This window comes from Callithrix jacchus, chromosome 22 (genome assembly GCF_049354715.1).
Source record: "Callithrix jacchus isolate 240 chromosome 22, calJac240_pri, whole genome shotgun sequence".
Taxonomy (NCBI): domain Eukaryota; kingdom Metazoa; phylum Chordata; class Mammalia; order Primates; family Cebidae; genus Callithrix; species Callithrix jacchus.
The window spans coordinates 50,178,668-50,202,775 of NC_133523.1; the positions used below are offsets into that span (position 1 = coordinate 50,178,668).

A 24,108-nucleotide genomic window follows, 5' to 3' on the forward strand; every position below is an offset into this window, starting at 1 on the left:
GCGATCTCGGCTCACCGCAACCTCCGCCTCCTGGGTTCAGGCAATTCTCCTGCCTCAGCCTCCTGAGTAGCTGGGATTACAGGCATGCACCACCATGCCCAGCTAATTTTTTGTATTTTTAGTAGAGACAGTGTTTCACTATGTTGACCAGGATGGTCTCGATCGCTTGACCCTGTGATCCACCCGCCTCGGCCTCCCAAAGTGCTGGGATTACAGGCTTGAGCCACCACGCCCGGCCCTGTCTTTACTATTTCTTATAAGACAGGCCTGGTTTTGATGAATTCCCCCAGCTTTTGTTTGCTGGGAAAGCCTTTATTTCTCCTTCATGGTTGAAGAATATACTTGCTGACTAGAATATTCCTGTTTTCCTTCAGCACTTTAAATATGGCTTCTCACTTTCTTCTGGCCTATAAGATTTCTGCTGAGAAGACTGCTACCAGATGTACTGGAATTCCTTTACATGTTCTTTGCCTCTTTTCTCTTGCTACCTTTCCTCTTTTTGTCCTTGACCTTTGAGAGTTTGATTGCTGTGTGCTTTGTACCGAATCTGCTTGTCATTCTTTGACTTTCTCATACCTGGATATTCATGTGTATCTCTAAATTTGGAAAGTCTCTATAGTTATTTCTTTGAATGAATTGTCTATCCCTACATCTTTGTCTACTTCCTTTTTAAAGCTAATCACTCTTAGACTTGCTCTTTTCTGTTTACTTTCTGTATCTTTTAAGTACAGTTCATTCTTTTTCCTTTTTCTCCTCTGTATTTTCAATAGCCTGTATTTAAGCTAAGAAGTTATTCTGCTTAATCAGTTATGCTGCTGTTGTGGTTTTCAGTTCATCCATTGTCTTTTTCAGCTCTAGTATTTCTGTGTTTGTGTGTTTCAGTTCATCCATTGTCTTTTTCAGCTCTAGGATTTCTGTGTTTGTGTGTGTGTGTGCGCGCGCATGCACGCACGTGTTTTGTAATTATTTCAATCTCTTTGTTAAATTTCTCTGCTTAATTTTTGAATTATTTCTTCAAGTTTTCTTGACCTTCTTCGAGCTTCTTCAAGACAGTTATTTTGAATTCCCTGTCTGAAAGATATTCCTTGTCTGATTGATCCATCATTCCAGGGTTGGTCACAGGGCAGCTTATTTAGTCTATTTGGTGAGATCATATTTTCCTGAATGTTCTTGATCACAGTAATGCTAGTCTACCCATGGACTCTATGACCAGCACAGTACTGGGGATTGCCCAAGGTCCACAGTCTCTACTGCCCGACTGCCACTGATGTTTATTCAAGGCTTGAGGCCACTTTAGTCAGCAGGTGGTAAAAGATGATAGTTCTCATTCCAACTAGCTTGAGTAAAAAAGCTCATAATTCATGAAGCATTAGGTAGAGAACATAGAAAAGGTTTTGTCTCAGTAGAGAATTCATCTTAAAATGTATGCTGCAATAGTTTCATCTAGAAATGCTTAGAATCAAGACCCCCAAAAGATCATATTGTTTCCAAGTAACTTAACCATGTAACAGAAAAAAGAAATCAAGAATATCTGCAGGAAAAAAAAAAGTACCTAAAATTCAATGTCCAGCCGAAATTAAACCATGTTAACAGTATCAGACAAGGGAGATTTTAGAACAAAGAATATTAGTAAAGATTAAAAGGATCATTTCATGGAACAACTTCAACATGGTCCCTGAAAATAAAAAATAAATAAAAGATTAAAAGGATCCTAATGACAAAGTGGTCAACACATTGAGTGGACATAAAATAGGAAATATTTATTATTCACCTGATAAAAAGACATCAAAATATGTGAAGCAAAATCTGACAGAACTGCACAGAGAAGTAAATCCAACTTGATATTCAGAGAGGCAACAATCCTCTTAAAACAATTGTTAGAACCAGAACAAAAACACAGAATGTCAATAAAGATATAAAAAAACTTAAATAACATTATCAGCCATTTTTACCTAATCAACACTTATACAACCCCTTCATCAAACGAGAGTACAATATACATTCCAAGTGAACATGTAACTCATACCAAGATAGTTGATATTCTAGGTCACAAAGCAAATTTCAATAAATGTAAATAATTCAAGTCTTAATATACTCTGACCACAATACAATTAACGCAGGAATTACTAGAAAGATAAGCAAAATCTCCAAATATTTAGAAATTAAATAACATACATTTTAAAAGAGCCATGTGTCAAGAATAATTTTTTTTTAACTGGAAAACATTCTAAACTCAATTAAAATGAAACCACATCAAACTTGGTGGGAGGTAACTAAAGCAGTTCTTAGATTTTCAACATTAACATTCCCCCCCATATTAGGGAAAAAAAAACAGAGGTATGAAATGAAGGACCTCAGCTTCCATGTTAAAAAGTAGCAAAAGAGGCCGAGGCAGGTGGATCACAAGGTCAAGAGATTGAGACCATACTGGTCAACATGGTGAAACCCCGTCTCTACTAAAAATACAAAAAAATTAGCTGGGCATGATGGCACGTGCCTGTAATCCCAGCTACTCAGGAGGCTGAGGCAGGAGAATTGCCTGAACCCAGGAGACGGAGGTTGCGGTGAGCCGAGATCGCACCATTGCACCCCAGCCTGGGTAACAAGAGCAAAACTCCATCTCAAAAAAAAAAAAAAAAAAAAAGTAGCAAAAGAGATGAAATCCAATAAAAGCAGAAGGCATTAGTAAAAGTCAAAATGGAAAAAAATCCCAAAATATCAGAAAACAGAAAATTCAAAAATACCAACTATTTTAAGATAAATAAAATTATAAAATTAATAAATTTCTACCCAAACCAATAAAGGTTAAAAAGAAATATAGACATTACCAGTATCAGGAATAGAAGAGGTAGCACCATTACAAATTCTACAAGTATGAAAACAATATTTTGAAAAATTTGAGTACTTAAGTGAAACAGACAAACTCCTTGAAAGACACAGACCATCAAAGCTCACTCAAAGCTCAGAGATGGACAGATGGAGTGACAGACAGACGGATGGACAGACAGATGTGTATATAACTAGTACAGCCCTCCATCTACCATGGAAATCAAACTTGTAGTTACAAGACATCCTACAAACACATTTCAGTCCCAGAGAGACAGAGACACACACACGTAGACAGGCAGATGTATATATAATGTGTACAGCCCTCTGGGATTATAGGTACCTGCCACCACACCCAGCTAGTTTTTTGTATTTTTAGTAGAGATGGGGTTTCACTATGTCAACCAGGCTGGTCTCAAAGTGGCTTCGTTCTTGTGTGAGTTCTCTCCTGGATCACTTGCTTTGGAACTATTTCTCTACAATGGAATACTCTTAGCAAAGTATAAATGAGAAGAAATGAACTATGAATCACAGAACACCATTACGAACCATAAAATAATTTCAGAGTTTAAGAAATCAGGAACATTAGAGTACATATTAAATTACTGTATCTCTGTCGAATTCTGGGAAAGACAAATAAATCTACAGTGACAACAGATCAATGGCTGCCTGGGGAATGGGCGAAGGAAAGTGGGAAAATATAAAGGGAATCAGGAAACTTTGGGGAAGGAAGTCTATCAAAACTTATCAAACGGTACACTATAAATATGTGCACTTTATTGCAAAAATGTTTAGACTGGCTTCTGGACAGTAATCTCAGCCATAAGAGACACAGGTATGGGAATATTTTTGTAAACCCTCGTAGTAGAGCCAGAGTAATGGAAACACATGTGGATGTACCTTTAGAAGGGTCATATTCCCTACGGTTTGCTGCAGTTTTCCCATCCCCTTAATCATTTGGGTCTCTGCACCAACTATGATTCCTACCTGGGCCTTTTGGAGGACAGCCAGTGTCAACTTCCTACTGAAAAACGGATTTCAGAGATCTTGACAGGTCCCACGAGTTCAAATCTTCCTTAAGAAGCCTTGGGAATAAGAAATATATTCTGGGAACAAGGGACCTAATTCACGTGGCTCCCAGATACACTAGAGATTATCACAACAAATGCCCACTGCTTAGGGTGACCTCAATTAGGCAAAAATCCTGACATACAGACCAAAAGATTAGGGCTGCAAAGACTGGCATTCTTTCCTTAAGCAGCAAAGCAAGTTAGGCTGACAGTAGGACAAGAGCTATTCTTTGCCATCCTACTATCACCTCAGATACAAATAGTTGGAGCGCTCACAAAAGCTGTTCATCCCTTCATACTGGCTTAGCCCAGTGCTTTTCTCAACCTGACCCACAAAGCAAACAGAATCCCCAAGATTTACGATAGTCTAAAAATTAAGGCATTTGCCGCAAAACCAGAATATGACGCAGCCAATTTCAGGTTATATGTCTTAGAGGCTGAACAAATCCATCAGAAGTGCCATGTGAGATCAACCATATCCATGAAGAAGGGAAACCTCTGCTAGTGGTCAGCAGAACAAAGCTCCTATCTATCTTTCTGGCTAAAACTGGATCATGCTCATGCTTAAACCAGTTGTGGGGCAGAAAAAAAGTGAGAATCCGGCCGGGCACGGTGGCTCACGCCTGTAATCCCAGCACTTTGGGAGGCCGAGGCGGGTGGATCACGAGGTCAAGAGATTGAGACCATCCTGGTCAACATGGTGAAACCCCGTCTCTACTAAAAATACAAAAAATTAGCTGGGTGTGGTGGCGCGTGCCTGTAATCCCAGCTACTCGGGAGGCTGAGGCAGGAGAATTGCCTGAGCCCAGGAGGCGGAGGTTGCGGTGAGCCGAGATCGTGCCATTGCACTCCAGCCTGGGTAACAAGAGCTAAACTCCATCTCAAAAAAAAAAAAAAAAAAAAGTGAGAATCCTTGATGGCCACAGGCTACTGACGATTCCCTCGAGGGAAGGGAGAAGCACAGAGGTCTGCCTTCTGAAGCACATTAGGGTTACTTTTGCACAATGCAGGACTCTTCCAGCACAAAGACAGATGGCTTCTATCAGAGGCATTGCCTCGATGAAATTCCAGCAAGGGTTTAGAAATTCAGCATAGCTCCAGAAAGCTTCCCATATAGCTGGCACTGAGAACCTCCCTAGAGTGAGTGTTTGAGTGTATAAAGTTCTACTTTTGGCTGCTGGCTATACAGAAAGACTACTACTCTTGGCGCTTCTCTCTGGGGTCAGTTATTATGTTAAACAAAAAAAATGGAGTATCTGTCTTCCAGCCTAAGACCTTTCTCCAGTGTGAATTTTCCAATGTCGGATGAGGGAAGCCCTCTGCCTGAAGGCCTTCCCACATTCACTGCACTTATATGGCCTTTCTCCAGTGTGAATTCTGTGATGCTGAATAAGTACATGTTTGTGGCTAAAGGCTTTTCCACATTCACTGCACACATAAGGCTTTTCACCATTATGAACTCTTTGATGTGCAATAAGGTCAGAGCTTTGGCTAAAGAACTTTCCACATGCAATGCACTCATAAGGCCTTGCTCCAGTATGAACACTCCAGTGTTTAATGAGTCTGTATTTGTGACCAAAGTATTTTCCACATTCACTGCACTCATAAGGCCTTTCTCCAGTATGGATACTCTCATGCTGAACAAGTGTAGACTTGTGGCTATAGGCTTTCCCACATTCACTGCACTTGTAAGGCCTTGCTCCAGTGTGTACTCTTTGATGTACAATCAGGTTAGAACTATGATTAAAAACTTTCCCACAAATGCCACACTCATAAGGCATTTCTCCAGTGTGGATTCTCTGGTGCTGAGCAAGTATGGGTTTGCGGCTGAAGGTTTTCCCACATTCACCGCACTCATAAGGCCTTTCTCCAGTGTGGACTCTCTGGTGTTGAACGAGTGAGTCCTTGCGGCTGAAGGTTTTCCCACATTCACTGCATTTGTAATGCCTTTTTCCACGTTGAAAGGCCTCCTCACACTTGGTGCTGCTGTGTGGCTTCCATTCATTGTGAGGGACATGGTGCTGGAAAATGCTTGAGCTGCCTAGGAAGTCCTTACAAGCCTCTGTCACAAAAGACATCTCTGATGATTGGACAGGGCAGTTGTTCACAAGAAAGGCCCTGCTCTTATCCCTTCTAAAGGGTTTCTCTCCACTGTGTTGCTTCAGGTGCTGGTGGAGGTTTGTACTAAACCAGAACTGTTTCCCACACAGGACACACATGTATGGTTTCTGCCCTGGGTGTGTTTCCTGGTGCTCAGCCAAGTGCAAAATGTCTTTTAAGACCAGGCCACATGTCCCATAGGGATAAGCCTTCTGAGTAGACGGACTTCCCTTAGGAATCCTGATCTGTGACAATCCTATAGAAAAGCTCTGCTCAAAAGGTATCTCTTCATCCTTCATTCCAGGCCAACAACCTGAAAGCAGAGAAATGCTAGTGAAGTACAAATTGACACAGGTGGAAGAGGGGAAGCCTCACTACAAATATGTGTCTAACACAACTAAGACCAAGGTCCTAGGACTGTCGTTAGGACAAGGGTCCAAACTCAAGTTCAGCAAATGTGTACTATACAGTAGTTGGCATCTAAATGTCATAGAATGGAGGAGGCCTCAACTGGGAGAGGACAAAGATGTGAGGTACAGCACAAAAAAGAGGCAGGGTCTCAAAGTCATTCACAATCAGATTTTCTTGGCTGCTGGGGACAGGTTAGAGTTGTGCAAAAGGTTATGCTCCATACCAAAGAAAATCAAATTGCTACTCAATAGTTGGTTAAGGATTATTTGGGCTACACATCTCATGAAACACTAAGTTTAGGAAAATGTTGGAAGGCACTGTAGAACAAGCCATGGAGAGGAACAGGTGAGACTTGGAGGCAGAGGCATGAAACATTCAGTGGCCAAAGGCCAGAGCATGAAAGGCAAGTGTATAAATGAGAAAGTAGATAAAAATGAAGTATGGCCCAGTGTCCTTAGCACTAATACAACTGTAGGCACTAGGAGGCCATGGAATGATATGAACCCAGCCCTGATATCACACCCTTCCCCAGCTCCTACTCGCCAGGGCCACTCCCACTTAAGAGTCCCTGTGGTAACAGCTGGGGTCACGTCCACCCAGTCAGATACCCATCACTGGTGAGGCAACTATGTGGGACGTAAAAGATGTATGTCCTAGGGAAAGACAGAACAGCACTGGTTTGGATAACCCTTATAGGAAACTAAATATTATTAAAATAATCTCAGAGTAGGGTCTTGCCGGAATAGCCCAGTGGTCCTAGCAAGTAGTGACAATAATGGTCCATACAATTCCTGGTATAGGCAGGCCACAGAACTGTCAGCTAAAGGAAGAGTACAGAATCCCAGGCACAGAGGTGTCATGGATACAGACAGAGGAATTCAGACAAGGAAAGGACAAGATGGATATAACCCACTGGGCTGACAATACAATGCATAACTCCTGAATCCATCCCTGGAAGGCTCTGAGACAGGTTTTGGGAATGCTCAGGAGGAGGAGGTAGGAGTGCAAACAGCCCAAGCCCAGCACTCACAGAACCTACTCCAGGAACTAGGAAAGGAGGCAGTGTCCATGGCTCTGATATAGGAAGGACAAGGATGCACTGAAAAAAATGGGAAGGGCAGGGCCCACTCCAAGTCACTGGGGTGGATGTGATGGCCTTACCCAGAGAGGCCATAAGTGCAAAGTTCTCCAGCATCACATCACGGTACAGGAGCCTCTGAGCCTCATCAAGGAGCACCCACTCCTCTTGGGAGAAGTACACGAACACGTCCTCAAAGTTCACCTGCCCCTGCCACAATCGGGAGAGCCAAGTCCATGAGCAGCATCTCTCCCGAGAACCCCCATCCATGCCCCCACACATCTCCATCCTGTATACCTTCCTACCTAACTCCTCAACTCAGAGGACATTTGAGGACCAGGTGCCATTGGTGTCTTCTCTCTCCTCATGGTCCTAATGATCACTGTGTCTACCCATAGCAACCACAGGCAGGTGAAGAAGTTGTCACCCTCTAAGCTCTGTGCCTAGCATATAGGGCCTCACCCTTCTGTAAGCAGATTCCTCTGGGGTCACTAATATCATGCTTACCAGACTACCAAAGTTGGGCTCACTTTTCTCCTTTAAACCCAGAGGTCATTAGTCTACACTTCTTTCTACATGTACATCACTCTTTGGATCACAGTTATCTCACGTCTCTGGCTCTCCACCATCACCTTCCTGGCTCACTAAATGAAATGAATATTCTTTTAACCCCCAATCTACATAATCATCTTTAAGCCATTTCAGGATGATTCCCACCCCTTACTCTTGGTTCCCACCAGACATGATAAGAGACCTGCAATTTCTTGAAAACTCCCATTTCAGTCTCACCTCTAAGTATTTGCACAGACTGGTTCCTGTGCCTGGAACAACCTTCCAACCATATTCCAGTGGTTGGCAGAAATGGAAACCCCTCCATAAAACCCCTGGCTCAGACTCAGGACCCTGGGCTTGGGGCTTCTCCAGAGTCCTCAGACCCAAGAGATTGGAGAGTAGCAGGAAAGTGTTCTATATAACACCACAATCCTGGAGAGCATGTTGGGTGGGGTGGGATCGGTGAGAGCATGGACATTCTCCCCTCACCTGTTTAGGGTCCATAATAACTTCCGAGTTCAGGGGAACCTGTGGAGAAAAGGGAGACTGTGAGAGCCGAGCAATCTTGAAGGAACCCCAGAGGCTCAGGCCCGTCCCACATTCCTATGCTGTTACAAAGTGCCTGGGGGCTGAATGTCTCTACCCTCTGTGCTTCCATCTTCAAGGATGTCTCTTAACTGTGTTACCTCGGAATAGTGCTCATTATCTGCCTCCATGGCCAAAAAGAGTCTGTTCCTCCAAGATGTCTACGGAATACTTTTTAAACCCTCAGATCGTGGCTCTCCTTTGTTTAGAACCTTCCATGGCTCCCATTACCCTCAGAATAGAGACCCAACTGCTTAGATGATATTGCAGGTGTGATCACGTATAACGCACTCCGATCCTTTCAGACACCAAAGACCCAGTTTTCCCAAATGCTCCAGCTGTGTGCCACCTCTGAGCCTTTGCACACGCTTGTCCCTCTGCCTGGAACGTCCTTCCACTTGCGCTGTCAAACTGGGTTCCAAGCGCAAGTGCCCCCAGCGTTCTAGATACAGGGGCCTGAGCTGCAGCAACCCGAGAAGCCGTTCATGCAAAGCTTTAGGACGGAGAGATGGGGGTCAGAGCGCGGACTCGCGGACGCAGCACCCACCTGCGCCTGGCCCATCGGCGCAGCCGCCGCCATCAGGCCAGTGAACTACGGAAGGGTGGCGACAAGTGAGGGAACCTGGGGTCAGCCGTCAAGGGCCACACCCAGCGGCTAGGTTACTCCGACAACGCCACTGTCGAATCTCGGGCCCACCTCCCTTCAGGGAAGAAGACGCTGTCTCACGTTTTCCCGTTTCTGTCACCGCAGGACATCGCGTTCCGGAGTCTAAGCCACTGGATTAATGGAAAAGCAAAATGTCTACCCGAGGATGGTTGAGGAAGTCCCGCCCTGACGTTTTTCACACCGACGGTAACGCCCATTTCCTGGGCTTTCATTGGCCCACAGCCGCCAAGTTTTCTGGGTAATGTAGTTCCCGTGGCACCAATGCTAGGGAGCGGCGTCCGGCGTCACCTCCAGGTCACATCTCTTTGTCACTTTCTCTTCCTTTTACCTGAGTATTTTAAACTTGTTTTTGTTCATAGCTGCCTCCTTCTCTTTTTTTTTTTTTTTTTTTTTTTTTTGGTGTCAAGTCAATTATCACCTTCAAGAAAGCCACCCACATCCAACTCATCTGAATGGGCGCTGTCCTGAGCCTTCAAGCTTAAACATTTCCAGCTGTGTCCTCAGTACAACTGCCATTCCCTCACATTCTCCCCTTCATATCCCCTGTTATTTTCACCACTATTTAGAAACAACCTCTGGCATTTTTTATTTACGTTTGCTTGTTCGTTTTTACCATTCTAGGTTCAGCTCCCAGGTAGAATGTGGACTTAGCAAATTCATTCTCCCGGGTAGAATGTGGACATAGCAAACTATGGTGTATACAGACAATGGAGTACTACTTAGCAGTATAAAGAATAAAGCATTACTACACAAAACAAGATGAATCAAGGCTTGATCTGGAAAGAGAGAATGGTGTCTTTGGGTGGCATGTGCAGAGGAAAGAACCTTTTCTCAGTAACATTTTCAGTCATTTTTTGCTGAGTCAGTGTTCAGCAGACCAAAGACATCCAGGTGAGTCTCAAAGATGTGGTATCTGTGGAAGAGTAGATGGTTGTAGTGGTTAGGAATAGCTGTACTTTTGAGTAGTTGGTGATCCTGGATCCTTGATTCCACTGGAGCTTCAGAAGAGTTTATAATCACCAAGGCAACGTCTGCTGGGGTGGTGTCTTCGAGCATAAGACTGTGTTTGGACAATAACGGGACACAGACCTGCTTACTGTTGTGGAGCCGAACTGCTCTTCTGAAATATTAGGCTCCTTCCTCCTTGGGGAAATGGTTATATTTTCCCATCCTATGGCCTCATCTCCCTGTCTACTTTTCCTTATAAGGATAGTTGAGATGGAAAGGTAGTTTGGGTTCTCTAGCTGAGGTGGCGAAACTTTAGGTGTCTAAGGACCAGATGGCCATCTCCATGGAAGTCCAGAGTTTCCAGAGCTGCTGGGTGGTGACTCATGCCACTAAGCTCTAAACTTGGGGAGGGCAGGAGATGTCATCGAAACTTGTTTACAGTTGGTTACAGCCCTCAGTCTTCACTCATTCCCTGCAGCTGCTCATGTGTTGAGGGTTGACCTATGATAAGACCCTGAGGTGCATCTGCTTCTCATGCCACCTTGGGTAGGTTAGGCTTTCCAAACGCTGAAGAATCTGCTTGCCAGCGCTCAAGGAGATATGGCCAAAGGCAGAGTCTTGGACTCAAACTTTGATGTTCTCACTCCTTATAAACATAAATATTCCTAAAGGTTGAAAATAAAAATGGATTCCAGGAGTTAGAGAGAAAATATACAGACCCAGAATATGTTGCTATTAAAAAAATATATATACAGACCCAGAATATGTTGCTATTAAAAATATATATATACAGACCCAGAATATGTTGCTATTAAAAATATATATATACAGACCCAGAATATGTTGCTATTTAAAAATATATATATACAGACCCAGAATATGTTGCTATTAAAAATATATATATACAGACCCAGAATATGTTGCTATTAAAAATATATATATACAGACCCAGAATATGTTGCTATTTAAAAAAAAATTAACTTCATGGGATTTGTTTTGTGAATTCAATGAGATGTAAATGAATTTCTTTTTCTTTCTTTCTTTCTTTTTTTTTTTTTAAGATGGAGTTTCACCATGATGGCCAGGCTGGTCTTGAACTCCTGACCTCAGGTGATCCACCCACCTCAGCCTCCCAAAGTGCTAGGATTACAGGCGTGAGCCACCACACCCAGCTATAAGTTAATTGCTTATGTAGATAATGATTTTACCTAAACCGAATGATTAAATAGTCTGCTCTGTCCTCACCAATCATGTTATTGGCAATTCTACGCATATGAGTCTGTTTTGGTTGATTGTCTCTTCTGTGATAAAATTAAGTTGTATACATATACTCTTTATTTCAAAACTGTCACACAATTCACTATAATGTTCAGAAGAGGTATAGTTTGTTTTTTAATTAATACCACATCTGTGAAGAAAACAGTCATGATAAAACATAGTTTCTTTCTTTTTTTATTTTTTATTATTGAGACAGAGTCTTGCTCTGTCACCCAGGATGCAGTGCAGTGGTGTGATCTTGGCTCACTGCAACCTCTGTCTCCCAGGTTCAAGCGATTCTCCTGCCTCAACCTCCTCAGTAGCTGGGATTGCAGGCGCCTGCCACCACACCTGGCTAAAAAAGAGTTTCCTAGGTATCGTCTCTTTTCACATCACCTTATATGCCTGACACACCCCATCAAGCTAACATTTCCATGACATTTTTGTTAATCATTTTGATAATCATTCTATTAATCTCTTTATAGTTTTACCATGTATGTATATTTTCCTAAATGTTACACAGGTTTCTTACTGCCAGATTCTGAATTTTCTATGTTTTCTACGATGTGAAAAGATTCTGTAATATGTTTGTTGGATTTCTTCATAAAGGTTCGTGTCATGATGGTCAGCTAATTTTCATGGGTTACCCATAATCTATTAGATGAATAATCCAGAATCCATTCTAATAGATGTTCTCAAGGAAGTAAAACATTTATTCCTGTGCTTGGCTTAAGAAGGGGGAGTTTGTCTATACATTGTCCCACTCCTGTCATGGATTCATCTCTCCTCACTCTCCTCCTCGCCTCCTCCCCTCCCTTCCATATGCCACATAATTGTCTAACTGAAATAAATAATGCCATAGTTGCGAACGGGTAAAGAACATGTGTCTCTCTAGTCTACCATATTCTCAGTCCCCGTATTGACTCCCCTCCTTTTCAGAGTCAACTAGTACTGAACACCCGTTCCAGAAAGCTCCAAGAAGGAGGGAAGGCTTCATTTTCTCTTGTCTTCATAAGTCATCCCAAAGCTGTGTTGAAATTGTCTATTATTCTGCTCACAGATGGAAGGGGCAGGAAAAGAAGCAGGGAAATTAGACTGACATGAGGGGACTAGCTTCAATGGAAATGGAAGTAGTGGGATGACATATAATAAAGGGTTGACATCTTTTTTTTTATCAATAGTTGTGTGTTGTAAACAACAGTCTAGCATTCTACCCACCTGTGATGAATTGGCTTTATATTTGGAAATGGAAGAGAAGCGGGAACACGGAGCAGAAAAGGATGAAGGGGAGAAATTCAGGGGGAGTTCACTTATGGGTTTGCTGCCTATTGTTGTGCCTATACACCAATGTTGGGTCCTTTAGGACGGAAAGAGCACAAATGAGCATGCAGTGAAGGAGGAAAGTAAATCCTTGGGCTCCCCTACGCTATCGTCACCTACATCTAGAATTCAGAGCGTTTTCTTATTATCATGCATCAGGCATTGCTTGGCCACTGTTGACTTTAATTATGGGTGTCCCCTTGCCAAGGGAAATTTGGGAATGTATACGGGGCTTTGCCCAAAGAAAACTCTTTACTGTGGCCCTGAAGATCCTCTTCAAGTCCTTCAAAAGAAGGAAAGTTTGGAGTATCAGCTGCAGGAAACTGAAATCCAGGCCCATCTCCAATTACAACAGTCTCAGGATGAGTCTGAGAGAAGTTCTATACCCTGATTTCTCCTCCATCTCCATCTCCATCAGCTCCATCTATCTCCGTCTCCACAATCTCCATTTCCATCTCCATCATCTCCATCATCATATCCATCTCCATCTCCATCATTTCCATCTCCGTCTCCATCGTCTTCATCACCATCACCATCATCATCTATTATCTCCATCTCCATCATTACCTGTCATCTCCAATCACCATCTCCATCTGTCTCCATCTCCATCTCCAGCATCATCTATCATCTACATCTCCATCATTAACTATCATCTCCAATCTCCGTCTCTGCAGCTACGCCCACTTCCTCGAAGTTTGGCGCGTTGGGAACTACATTGTCCAGAAGGCGCCGCGCCGCGAGGCGGCGACGCTTGGCCAATGAAAAGAGACCTGCCCAAGCGTGCGACGCGCAATGGGCGGGACTTCCGGCGTCGCTCCTCGGCGGTCACTTTCGCTGTTATAATGGTGAGCTTAGCCTGCGGGAAGCTGGTTGTGAGCTGAGGCTACCAGCGCCGGAAGGCGCGCTGGCGACGCGCACTGTTCTCGCCGCTCAGAGGTGGGTCTGAGGCTCGGTGGCGGCGCCTGGAGTGGCCCAGGTGCTCTCCTCCGTCGTTGTCTCCCCTGCCCGGCTCAACCCACAGGCTCTGATGGCGGCGGCCGCGATGAGGGAGCCCGCTCAGGTGAGCGCCGCGTTCTCTTGGCGTCCCCTGAATCCTAAAGCCCTGTGAGCGCCGCCTGCTCAGGTCCCCGGGTGGTGGGACTTTTGGTGGGCGGGGTCCCGTTTCTGATACGCAGTGTGATGGATTAGGAATGGAGGGCAAGGGGCCCGGCTGGCAAAGATGTGAGGCACACCCCGAGAGTCCCGACCCTGAGGCCTGCTGGTGTCTGTAGTAGGCAGCTTGGGAAGGGACGAGTCAAGTGTGGAGCCACAGCAGCTGCGCCTTCATCCTGACGGGGCTACGGTGGCCGCGGAGGGCTTGGGGACAGAAGAGTGACACGATCTGTTTCAAAAACTTTGCCAAAGGCCCCTCAAGGCAAAACAGACTGGAGCGAGGGTGAGGCGGGTCAAGGCAGACCTGCGAGTAGGTGAACTCAAAAGACTAGTGGAGAGTCAAGTGGGACTGGGCCATAGAGGAGGGGTAGTGACCAGATCTTGGACGGATTTCAAAAACTGGACAGACAGGAATTCCTGTCGCGTCAGATGTGACTGTGAAAGAAAGTAGGGAATGAAGAGCCATTCTGGATTTCTATTTGTATTTTCGTTTGTTCGTTCCTGAATATCAAGAAGGATGGAGATTGGGAAGGCTACACAGGGAGTAGGTTTTGGGCATGGTGATCCTGCGATGTCCCAGAGTGGAGGTGTCATGACCACACGGGCAACTTGCTCACTCACATCTGGAAGTTCGGGAAGGGATCTGGGCTGGAGATATCCAAGACATCTTGGTGGGTAGAGGCCTGGACTAGGGGTAAGGCCTGGGGCTCCTATTTAGGAGGGAGAATCTTAAGGTTTTTCTTTCAGATGGGCCCTGAGGTGAGGGAAGGGAGAGATGGGCCTGTAGGATGGGGCTGCCTCTATAGCATGGAGTTTTGTGGTCCGAAGTGGATCTGTCTGGTGTCCGCAGGAATGGAGGATTATAAAGACCCAGGACTGGATGGAGATTGCAGGGTAGTATATCGGTTTTCCACTCCAGGCTCAGCAGGTCCTTATGTCCAGTCCATCTGGAGAAAAGAAAAGGTCAGCCAGGCTGGGGGAGCAGCCCCTTTGGTGCCTAAGTTTCCCTAGCCGTCAACACAGGAGGGACGATAACTGCTCCAGTAGAAGGGCTCTCAGCAGGATTGCCTTCAGAGGAGTATGTAACAGGCAACCAGACTGCTGAAAGCAATGGTGTCTGCTGGGGTTCCTCAGAGCCCGGTCCCAGTTTATTAACTTGTGAATTTGTGAGTTAAGTACTTATTTAAGCACTAACTGATCATAGTTCATATGCACACAGAGGCAAATGAAACAACACAGGTTCATTAAGTTAAACTGATGTAAGCACTTCATAATTGGTTGTAAACTTAATATACTGTAAAGTATTAAGATAAAATACCTTAAGTATCACATTCTTAATTGAAAAGTATGTTTAAGAAACCCGCATTTTCCCTGGGCGTGGTGGCGCATGCCTGTAGTTACAGCTACTGGGGAGGCTGAGGTGGAAGGATCGTTTGAGCCTAGGAGTTGTGGGCTCTAGTGCACTATGCTGATTGGGTGGCCGCACTAAGTTTGGCATCAATGTGGTGACCTCCTGGGAGTGGGGCACCACCAGGTTGCCTAAGGAGGGGTGAACAGGCCCAGGTCGAAAATGGAGCAGGTCAGAATTCCTATGCTGATCAGTAGTGGGATCGCACCTGTGAATAGCCACTGCATTCCAGCCTGGGCAACACAGTGAGACTTTGTCTCAAAAAAAAAAAAAGATGTGAGGTACACTCTGAGAGTGCGGAGCCTGAGGCCTCGTGGTTCAGGTAAGTAAGGAGACCACATAAAAGATGTGCGCCTCACTTTTTTTTTTTTTTTTTGAGACAGAGTTTTGCTCTTGTTGCCCAGGCTGAAGTGCAATGGCACAATCTCTGCTCACTGCAACCTCTGCCTCCTGGGTTCAAGGATTCCCCTGCCTCAGCCTCCTGAGTAGCTGGGGTTACAGGCACCTATCACCATGCCTGGCTAATTTTTCTATTTTTAGTAGAAATGAGGTTTCACCATATTGGCTAGGCTGGTCTCAAACTCCTGACCTCAGGTGATCTGCCCACCTCAGCCTCCCAAAGTGCTGAGATTACAGGTGTGAGCCACCGCACCCAGCCAGAAACCCACATTTTCAAAACCTACCAGTTTATTTGCACTGAAAATGTTGACAGAAGCATTAATTATGTGTACAGTAAGAGTACTTAGTCCTAGACACATGAGAATGAGTTTGATACAAACAGTAGTCCTATTGAGTGCATACCATTATTATTGCCATGTTGCAGATAGCAACACCAAGGCACAGGGAAATTGTGCATTCTTCCAAAAGCCCACAACAGGTGAGAGGCATTACTAAGATCCAAAGTCCAGACTGTAGATAGTCAAGCACACCTGACTCCTGTGATGATCCTTTGCCAACATCACTGTCTGCTTCTCATGGCCTTGTTTTTTCATAGGTTCTTACGGCTGCAGAGTTACTTACAGACAATGAAAAGGTACGTGGAGGATGTTTAAGGTCCTCATCTTCCTCAACTCCTACCTACATGGTCTTCAGAATTATGGTGCCTCGGGACTCCTTGCTTGTTATTCTCACTGCCCTCCTATTTGAGTTCCCTGGAAGATGATCATACAAAGTCAGGGCCCTGAGTCCAGACTGTATATTATATTATTTATTTATTTAGAGACAGAGTTTCACTCTTGTTGCCCAGGCTGGAGTGCAATGGTGCGTTCTCAGCTCACCACAACCTCCACCTCCGGGGTTCAAGCGATTCTCCTGTCTCAGCCTCCCGAGTAGCTGGGATTTTAGGTGTGTGCCACCACACCTGGCTAATTTTGTATTTTTAGTAGAGAAGGGGTTTCTCCACGTTGGTCAGGCTGGTCTCGAACTCCCAACTTCACGTGATCCACCTGCCTCAGCCTCCCAAAGTGCTGGGATTACAGGCGTGAGCCACTGTGTCTGGCCCAGACTATATATTACATGGAGGGGTTCTCATTTCTGGCAACCAATGACAGGAGGTTTAGAAGGTATAGTGGTCAACATTAGAAAATACAGGGGGGTAAGGTTGTGCTGGGAATGCTTAGGCAACCTTAGATCTCCGTTATGTCAGACATCAGCAAGTATAAGGTAGAACTGAAGTGGTTGGCTGAGGAGCTGGGCCTCTGCTCTTTGTATTTTTGTTTGTTCCTTAATGTCAGGAAGGATGGAAATGTGGAAGGCTGCACAGTGAGTACGGACCAGTCTTAACAAGCTTTTTCTGCTATTGAGAACAACTGTAGGGTTGAAGGAGAGGCAGGGAGATCAACAAAGAGACTGCTGCAGTGGCCTAGGGAGTGCTGACCAGAGAGGTGCCTGTGGACACCGGAGACGTGGTTGGAGTCTGTGTTTTTTAAGTAGATGTGAGCAGATTTTCTAAAGAGTAGGGTTGGGGAGAGAGAGGTGAATGGTAAGAGTAATTTTCAATGGGAATAATTAAATTAGGTTTCGGCCATGTTGAAATGAGATGTTCCAGAGACCCCTGAGTGGATTCATTGAGTGGACACCTGGACAGAGAAGTCTGGAATTCATTGAAGGGTTCAGATTGGAGACCCACACAATACAACTGGTATGTGGACCCAGATGGAGCAGTGGGGCAGATTCAGGAGGGAGCATCTCGAGGTCCTATTGGTAATGCCATTAGGTCAAAAGGGAGAACGTACAGGGGCCAAGAACTGGGTCTCCTGCTTGGATACCTGGAAGGGAGTGGTGGGCTTCACAAGGACATGAAGGCAAATGGTGGCCATGGGGGAGGAGAGGTAGGGCTGCTGGACAAGGTTCCTGTGGGGGTAGACATGAGATGGATGGGAAGATGAAGTTATAATGAGGTAAGGTAACAGGAAGGCTGGCACTGCTGCTTACTCATCCACCTGTGGGGTCACAAGGCCTTTGTTCTTACCTGGGACCTGGGGAGTTTCTCAGGCTGCCGGATTAGCTCAAGATCAAATGAGGCCATCTCGGAGAGTTGCTAGGCCTGGTTTGGGAGACATATGGCCTAGGCTTCTTTTTTCCTTTTTTTTGAGACTCACTTTTGCTCTTGTTGCCCAGGCTGGAGTGCAATGGTGCGATCTCGGCTTACCGCAACCTCTGCTTCTGGGTTTAAGCAGTTCTTCTGCCTCAGCCTCCTGAGTAGCTGGAATTACAGGCACGCACCACGCCCGGCTAATTTTATGTCTTTAATAGAGACGAGGTTTCTCCATGTTGGTCAGGCTGGTCTCGAACTCCTGATGTCAGGTTATCTACCCGCCTTAGCCTCCCAAAGTGCTGGGATCATAGGTGTGAGTCACTGCGCCTGGCCGGGTCTGGGATTCTAATGAGAGTCAGGGGAAGTGTGACACAGGAAAGGGACAGCTTTTCAAAACACAGAAATGGAAGAGTGCCAGAGGTGTCCAGATAGGCGTGCAATTCCAGGTAGCTGAAGATGAAGCAAGAAAAACAGCCAAGTAGGGAGGCCTTCAAAGTGGGGCTGAGAGTTGCCCCTGCCAGTCAGTGCCATTGGAGGCCTAGGATGGCATGGAGTTCTGATTGCATTGGGTAAGTGCCATCTGGATGCCATGCGTAGACTGGCATGTGGTGACATTTGGGGGGGCGTATAAGATGTCAGAGGCGGTGGATGTGGTACGGAGTGTGTGCATATTCTAGTGAGTGTAAACAGATGGCCCCAGGACCTTGTATTGGGGGCTTAAGGGAGAACACTGGCACAAATTTGATTGCATTTGGGAAACACAATCTGGGGGACTCAAGGCCAGTTGTCTGGCAAGAGAAGAGTAGGACTCTGCATACCGTGCCCAGTGCTGAGGTGGACTCTCATCTGCCTTCCTGCCTGTGGTTGCTCAGTGGGACCATTAGGAAAGAGTGGGCATAAGTGGCTCTGGGGCAGGGTCTTTCCTCTGAGATGGGGATTAGGGAAGAGGGTGTATATTTGGGGAGATGTCTAAAGTCCCCATTAAGGAGGCCACATATAAACTCAGCTGTCTCCATCTTAGCAGGGCTATGTGACCTTTGAGGACGTGGCTGTCTACTTCTCCCAGGAGGAATGGAGATTGCTTGATGAGGCTCAGAGGCTCCTCTACCGCAATGTGATGCTGGAGAACTTTTCACTTATGGCCTCTCTGGGTAAGGTTCTCACACGCCACCCCAGCATCCTGGGCTGGGCTCAGCTCAGCTCTTCCTTCTTTTCCTGGGGACAAGTCTGTTCTTCCCAAAGCTGAATTGTGGGCACTGAATCCTTCTCCAATATCGTGAAGTATCTATTGTAATAGGCCTGGGCTGTGTATACCAACACCCTCTCTCCCCAAGCTGCCCCAGAGCTGTGCAGGAAAGGGTTTGGGGGGTCAGGAGTCTTGCATTCAGTTTGATGGCTCTTACCCCTGGTGGCCTCTCTGTGGCCCGGTGACACTGTGCAGATCTGTGGCAGTTCTGTGCCCCTATATTCTACCTGCTTCTTCTAGCCAACCCATCTGGGTGTCTGTCTGTGCCAGGAATTGAGTCACTAATGTGATTGTTATTTGACTGGGTGGTTCCTGCAAGAACCCCCTCCGAGCTTCTTTCTGTACTATTTTGTTTTCTTTCCTGTGGTCCATGATGGGATAAGTCGTTCTGGCTCAGTGCTGCCACTGAGCTCTCCTTTTCTTTAGGACTTGCATCTTCCAAGACCCATGAAATAACCCAGCTGGAGTCATGGGAAGAGCCCTTCATGCCTGCTTGGGAAGTTGTGACTTCAGCCATACCAGGAGGTACTTGGTGGGTGGAGCTCAGGGAGGCATGAACTCAGGGGTGGGTTCATATCACACCAGGAGTCTTTCCAGTGGGCCCAGATATTTTGTTACCAAAGCAAGGGGTCATCGCTGATTTCTGTCTTTTCGTCCTCAGTCACCCATTTATATATTTATACCTTCTGATATCTGACCCAGGGCCATTCCCCACCTCTCTGTCCCCCGTGTTTGAGCCAGTCCTCAGCAGCACCCTTCAGCAATGGCTTTCACTAAATGTGCGGTGAGCTGGGGACTTACCTTTGCATAGTCCTTGAACACCAGCTGTTCGCTTGCAGTGGGTATTTTCTGGACCTGGACATACCCTTCTGTGCTGTGTTCCTGTGTCTCAGCAGCCAAAGCCCTATGGAAGGCCATTTGGAGATCGTTGTGTTGGGGACCCTGTCTCTCCTCCCTGTGCTACATCCCATCCTTGCATCTTTGGTGCTCATAAGGCCTCCCCAAATTCATGAACTGGCCGGTGTCAGCACTGCACAGCAGGCCCTTCCCTGCTGAGAGCTAGCCCCCTCATTTCTGCCAGCAGTTCCAGGCACTAGTTACCGGGTGAGTCAGACACATTTCTGAGAGTGCTACCTCCTCACACCAAAGTCTGTATACTTCAACAACGTTTCTTTCAGGCTGTTGGCATGGAGTGGAGGCCAAGAAGGCCCCTAAGCAGAGTGCTTCTGTAGGAGTGCTCACTTCAAATGTTCAGCAACACCAGAAGCAGCACTGTGGAGAGAAACCCGTAAAAAGAGAAGAGGGCAGGATCCCAGTTTTGAGAAGTTGCAGAATCCACCTGTCAGAGAAGTCCTTGCAAAGCAGGGAGGTTGGGAAGGACCTTCCAACCAGCTCAGGTCTTCTTAAGCACCAGATGGCTCACAGGGGAGAGGAGTCACATAGGACTACCAAAAGTAGGGAGGCCTTTCATGCTGGAAAAAGGCATTACAAATGCGGTGAATGTGGGAAAGCCTTTGGTCAGAAATATTTACTTGTTCAGCACCAGAGACTACACACTGGGGAAAAGCCTTATGAATGCAGTGAATGTGGGAAGTTATTTAGCCATAAGTCCAACCTTTTTATACACCAAATAGTTCACACTGGAGAAAGGCCTTATGGGTGTAGTGACTGTGGGAAATCCTTTAGCCGTAATGCTGACCTCATTCAACACCAGAGAGTTCACACCGGAGAAAAGCCTTTTACATGCAGTGAATGTGGAAAAGCTTTCAGGCATAACTCCACACTTGTTCAGCATCACAGAATCCACACTGGAGTAAGGCCGTATGAGTGCCGCGAATGTGGGAAACTGTTTAGTTTCAACTCCAGCCTCATGAAACATCAAAGAGTTCACACTGGAGAAAGACCTTATAAGTGCAGTGAATGTGGAAAATTCTATAGCCACAAATCCAGCCTTATCAATCATTGGCGTGTTCACACGGGAGAAAGGCCCTATGAGTGCAGCGAATGTGGGAAATTTTTTAGCCAGAGCTCAAGCCTCATGCAGCATCGAAAAGTTCACACTGGAGAAAAGCCTTTTAAGTGCAATGAATGCGGGAGATTCTTTAGTGAGAATTCCAGCCTTGTTAAACATCAGAGGATTCACACTGGAGCAAGGCCTTATGAGTGCAGGGAATGTGGGAAATTTTTTCGCCACAGCTCCAGTCTTGTTAAACATCGAAGGATTCACACCGGAGAAATGCAGTGATTATGGGAAGGAAGTCCTTCAGCCAGCATTTCAGCCTCATTCAACACCAGAAAGTTCACCTTGGAAAAATGTCTTGAAGGTAACAAATGGATCCATTAGGCACATCTCCAATCTCATTCAACATTGGACAGTTCACAGAGTGGGCGGTTTAATAAATGTGGAAAAAGGCTTTGGCTAAAGTCCTAACTCTATTAACCACCAGAAAGTTTAGACTGGAGAAGGCCTTAGGGTGGCAGGTTATCTACTGTCTCTGAATCAATATGACCTGATTTAAAACAAACTTTGAGAATGGCCTTTATGAGGGAGCTGGCAATTGAACATCATTCATCTAAATATGCATCCTGGAGGCAGGATGAGAATTCGTGACCGATTGCCCCTCCTGAGAAGACAGCCTTTGCCTGGGAGTTCCAGGGAGAGGGGGCCCTGTATTCCTGGCTGCACCCAGTCTGGAATGGAGTTTTCATCTCGCTGAGTTTGGAGGTGGGGAGGAAAGGGGTGGTCTTGGTTCGGATGGGACTGACTTTTGCTGTTCTTATGAATGTTAGATCTTTAGTATTTACTTGCCGTATACCCTTGTGACCATTTCCAGAGACTGAATTGTGTTTTTATAACTCTCACCAGTTTGGCTCACCAAATTGTGTTGTAAATGGTTAGCATTTCACATTTCCTCCTGGAACACATTAGATTTTCCGTTTCTTCACATCACTGACAGTTTATATGTATGGAAGTCACAGGCCATTCACCTTGGCCATGTTAGTAAATATGCAGTAGTATTCATTGGAGTTCTTACTTTGTGTTTTCCGAGGACTGTTTTGAGCATTTTTAAATGTGCTTATTTGTCACCCATGTATCTTCTTTAGTGAAATACCTATTGGTATTTTTTTGCCTGTTTTAAAAAATATTTGGTTGGTTACAAGTTCTTAATATTTCTGGAGACAAATTCCTTACTTGATATAAGCGTTGCCAATATTTTCTCATGGTCTGTGGCTTTTGTTTTCATTTTTAAAATTTAGAGATGAGGTCTTGCTATGTCGCACAGACTAGTCTCTAGCTCCTGGTCTCAAGCTCCTGCCTCTGTCTCCTAAAGTGCTGGTGTTACAGGCATGAGTCACCATGCTTGGCCTTGTTTTCAGTTCTTCATAATATCTTTCCAAGAGTAAATTGTCTTAATTTTTATGAAGTCTGGTTTTTCCGTCCGTTATTTTATTCATTGTGCATTTGGTGTTGTATTCTCTACCATATCTCTGTCTATAAATAAAAGCCTTATGTGAGTATGCTACTGTAGTCTTATGAATCTTAAAATATCCGACTTCTGAAATATTTATAGGTTTAACTACAGATAAAGAATTCAGTGCATATCTGTAATGTGCACCTATTTCCTATCTTTTCTGAGTCAGCCTAGCAAGCAGTGGCATGCCAGTAGCTTTGAGTATATTTAATGCCCATTTATTGGTTTATATAATTTTTTAACAAAAGGAATCAGAAGTCTTTAGAGAAGAGGCTGTTTTCAGGTTGTGACAGAAAAGGTACAACATGAGTCTAGGAAATACCGCATTGGAGACTGAAGAATTTATCATAGAATAATGTTCATGTATTTGCTTTCTATTGCTATCCTGACAGATCACCACAAACTTATGGTGTAAACAACACAGATATATTACCTTGCTGTTCTGTAGGTCATGAGTTTAACACAGATCTCCCTGGACCAAAATCAAAGTGTCGACGCAATTGTGTTTCTGGAATCTCAGGGAGACGCTGTTTCTTGCTTGTTTGAGTTGTTGGCATATTTAAGTCCTTCGCGGCGGTAGGACTGCTGCAGTTTTTCTTGGTGGCATCCGCTGAGAGTCATCCCTAGAACATGTGAGAACTTTTACAAAATATCAAAGGAAGAAGTGATACCAATTGTACATAAACTCTTGGAAAAGGATAAAGGTTTGAACAGTTCTGGGCTATATGAAAGTTAGCATTAACAGGGCACCCAAGCAGGCAGTGACATTAAACAGAACTGTAGACCAATAACTGCATGGATATAGGCACAGAGGCTTCATAAAATGTTAGCAAATTGAGGCCCTTGTCCTTCAAATTGCCCACTGAGTCTCTTCCAAGCATACTTGCCTTTCTTTCCTGTTCTAAAGCCTTTTTAATAAACTTGCACTTATGCTAAAACAAAACAAAATTTAGCAAATTGAATTCAGCCATATACAGACAATAATAAAACTTATTGAGGTTTATGAAAAATATAAGTTCGACCCAATAATTCAAACTCTGTTAATATAATCTATATTAACAGACTAAAATAGAAATCTCAAAACTGTAATAAAAGCATTTTACAAAATTCAAAACTGGGTTTTGATAAACTCAGCAAACTAGAACAAGATGATGATTTCCTCTACCTGATAGAGCACATCCATGAAAAACAGCTAACAGCACATTTGCTATATATGTGATCAAATATTTGATAAGCTGCTTTTCCCCAACATTAGGAATAATAAGATAAATTTGTCAACATTCATTACTTCTTGTTTAAAAAAAAAAAGATTGAAAGATTGTATAGGCAGAGCCCAAACTGTCTGTATTTACATATGACATGATAATATTGAAAATTCCAAATTGTCTACTAAAAAGCTACTAACTCTAAGAACTGAGCTTAGCAAGGCCTAAGAGAAAAAGGCCAGTGTATGAAAAGGACGTGTCTCCACACTGGGTA

General features: G+C 44.7%; 2 protein-coding genes across 24 annotated transcripts in view; one reads left to right on the forward strand and one right to left on the reverse strand.

The window, feature by feature from the left end:
• The window catches only part of LOC103790118 (uncharacterized), a 65,552-nt gene extending 42,877 nt beyond the window's left edge, over positions 1 to 22,675 (forward strand). For 4 of the 21 annotated variants that reach the window (XM_078360956.1, XM_078360954.1, XM_078360957.1 and 1 more), the window contains 8 exons: positions 9,374 to 9,475; positions 9,911 to 10,180; positions 11,782 to 11,868; positions 13,489 to 13,659; positions 16,369 to 16,407; positions 18,932 to 19,061; positions 19,583 to 19,681; positions 20,335 to 22,675. In XM_078360956.1, the coding sequence (XP_078217082.1) occupies positions 13,573 to 13,659; positions 16,369 to 16,407; positions 18,932 to 19,061; positions 19,583 to 19,681; positions 20,335 to 21,401 (1,422 nt within the window). In that variant the 5' untranslated portion in view covers positions 9,374 to 9,475; positions 9,911 to 10,180; positions 11,782 to 11,868; positions 13,489 to 13,572 and the 3' untranslated portion in view covers positions 21,402 to 22,675. Of the gene's footprint in view, positions 1 to 9,373; positions 9,476 to 9,910; positions 10,181 to 11,781; positions 11,869 to 12,875; positions 13,875 to 16,368; positions 16,408 to 17,390; positions 17,515 to 18,931; positions 19,062 to 19,553; positions 19,682 to 20,334 lie in introns of those variants that run through there. The other 17 variants (XM_078360958.1, XM_078360955.1, XM_078360959.1 and 14 more) reach the window with 17 other exon arrangements.
• Positions 1,740 to 9,451, reverse strand: ZNF772 (zinc finger protein 772). Of its 3 annotated transcripts, none has more exons than XM_035286818.3 (4): positions 9,170 to 9,451; positions 8,527 to 8,565; positions 7,569 to 7,689; positions 1,740 to 6,309 (listed from the first exon to the last, which is right to left on the reverse strand). In XM_035286818.3, exons 1-4 carry the CDS (start codon positions 9,200 to 9,202, stop codon positions 5,165 to 5,167), a joined length of 1,338 nt encoding a protein of 445 aa, XP_035142709.2. In that variant the 5' UTR covers positions 9,203 to 9,451; the 3' UTR covers positions 1,740 to 5,164. The 3 variants fall into 3 exon arrangements, with proteins under 3 accessions (XP_035142709.2, XP_008987009.3, XP_035142710.2); XM_008988761.5 differs by having other exon boundaries at positions 7,569 to 7,695; XM_035286819.3 differs by having other exon boundaries at positions 7,569 to 7,695; positions 8,275 to 8,565.
• Positions 22,676 to 24,108: the final 1,433 nt, after the last annotated feature.

Excerpts from the sequence above, each read along its gene's own strand:
- ZNF772 (XM_008988761.5), bottom strand. The coding sequence starts at position 9,202 with ATGGCGGCGGCTGCGCCGATGGGCCAGGCGCAG. Across the intron at positions 7,696-8,526 it reads TTATTATGGACCCTAAACAG|GGGCAGGTGAACTTTGAGGA; the intron begins GTGAGGGGAGAA and ends CGATTGTGGCAG. Across the intron at positions 6,310-7,568 it reads TGCACTTATGGCCTCTCTGG|GTTGTTGGCCTGGAATGAAG; the intron begins GTAAGGCCATCA and ends CTCTGCTTTCAG.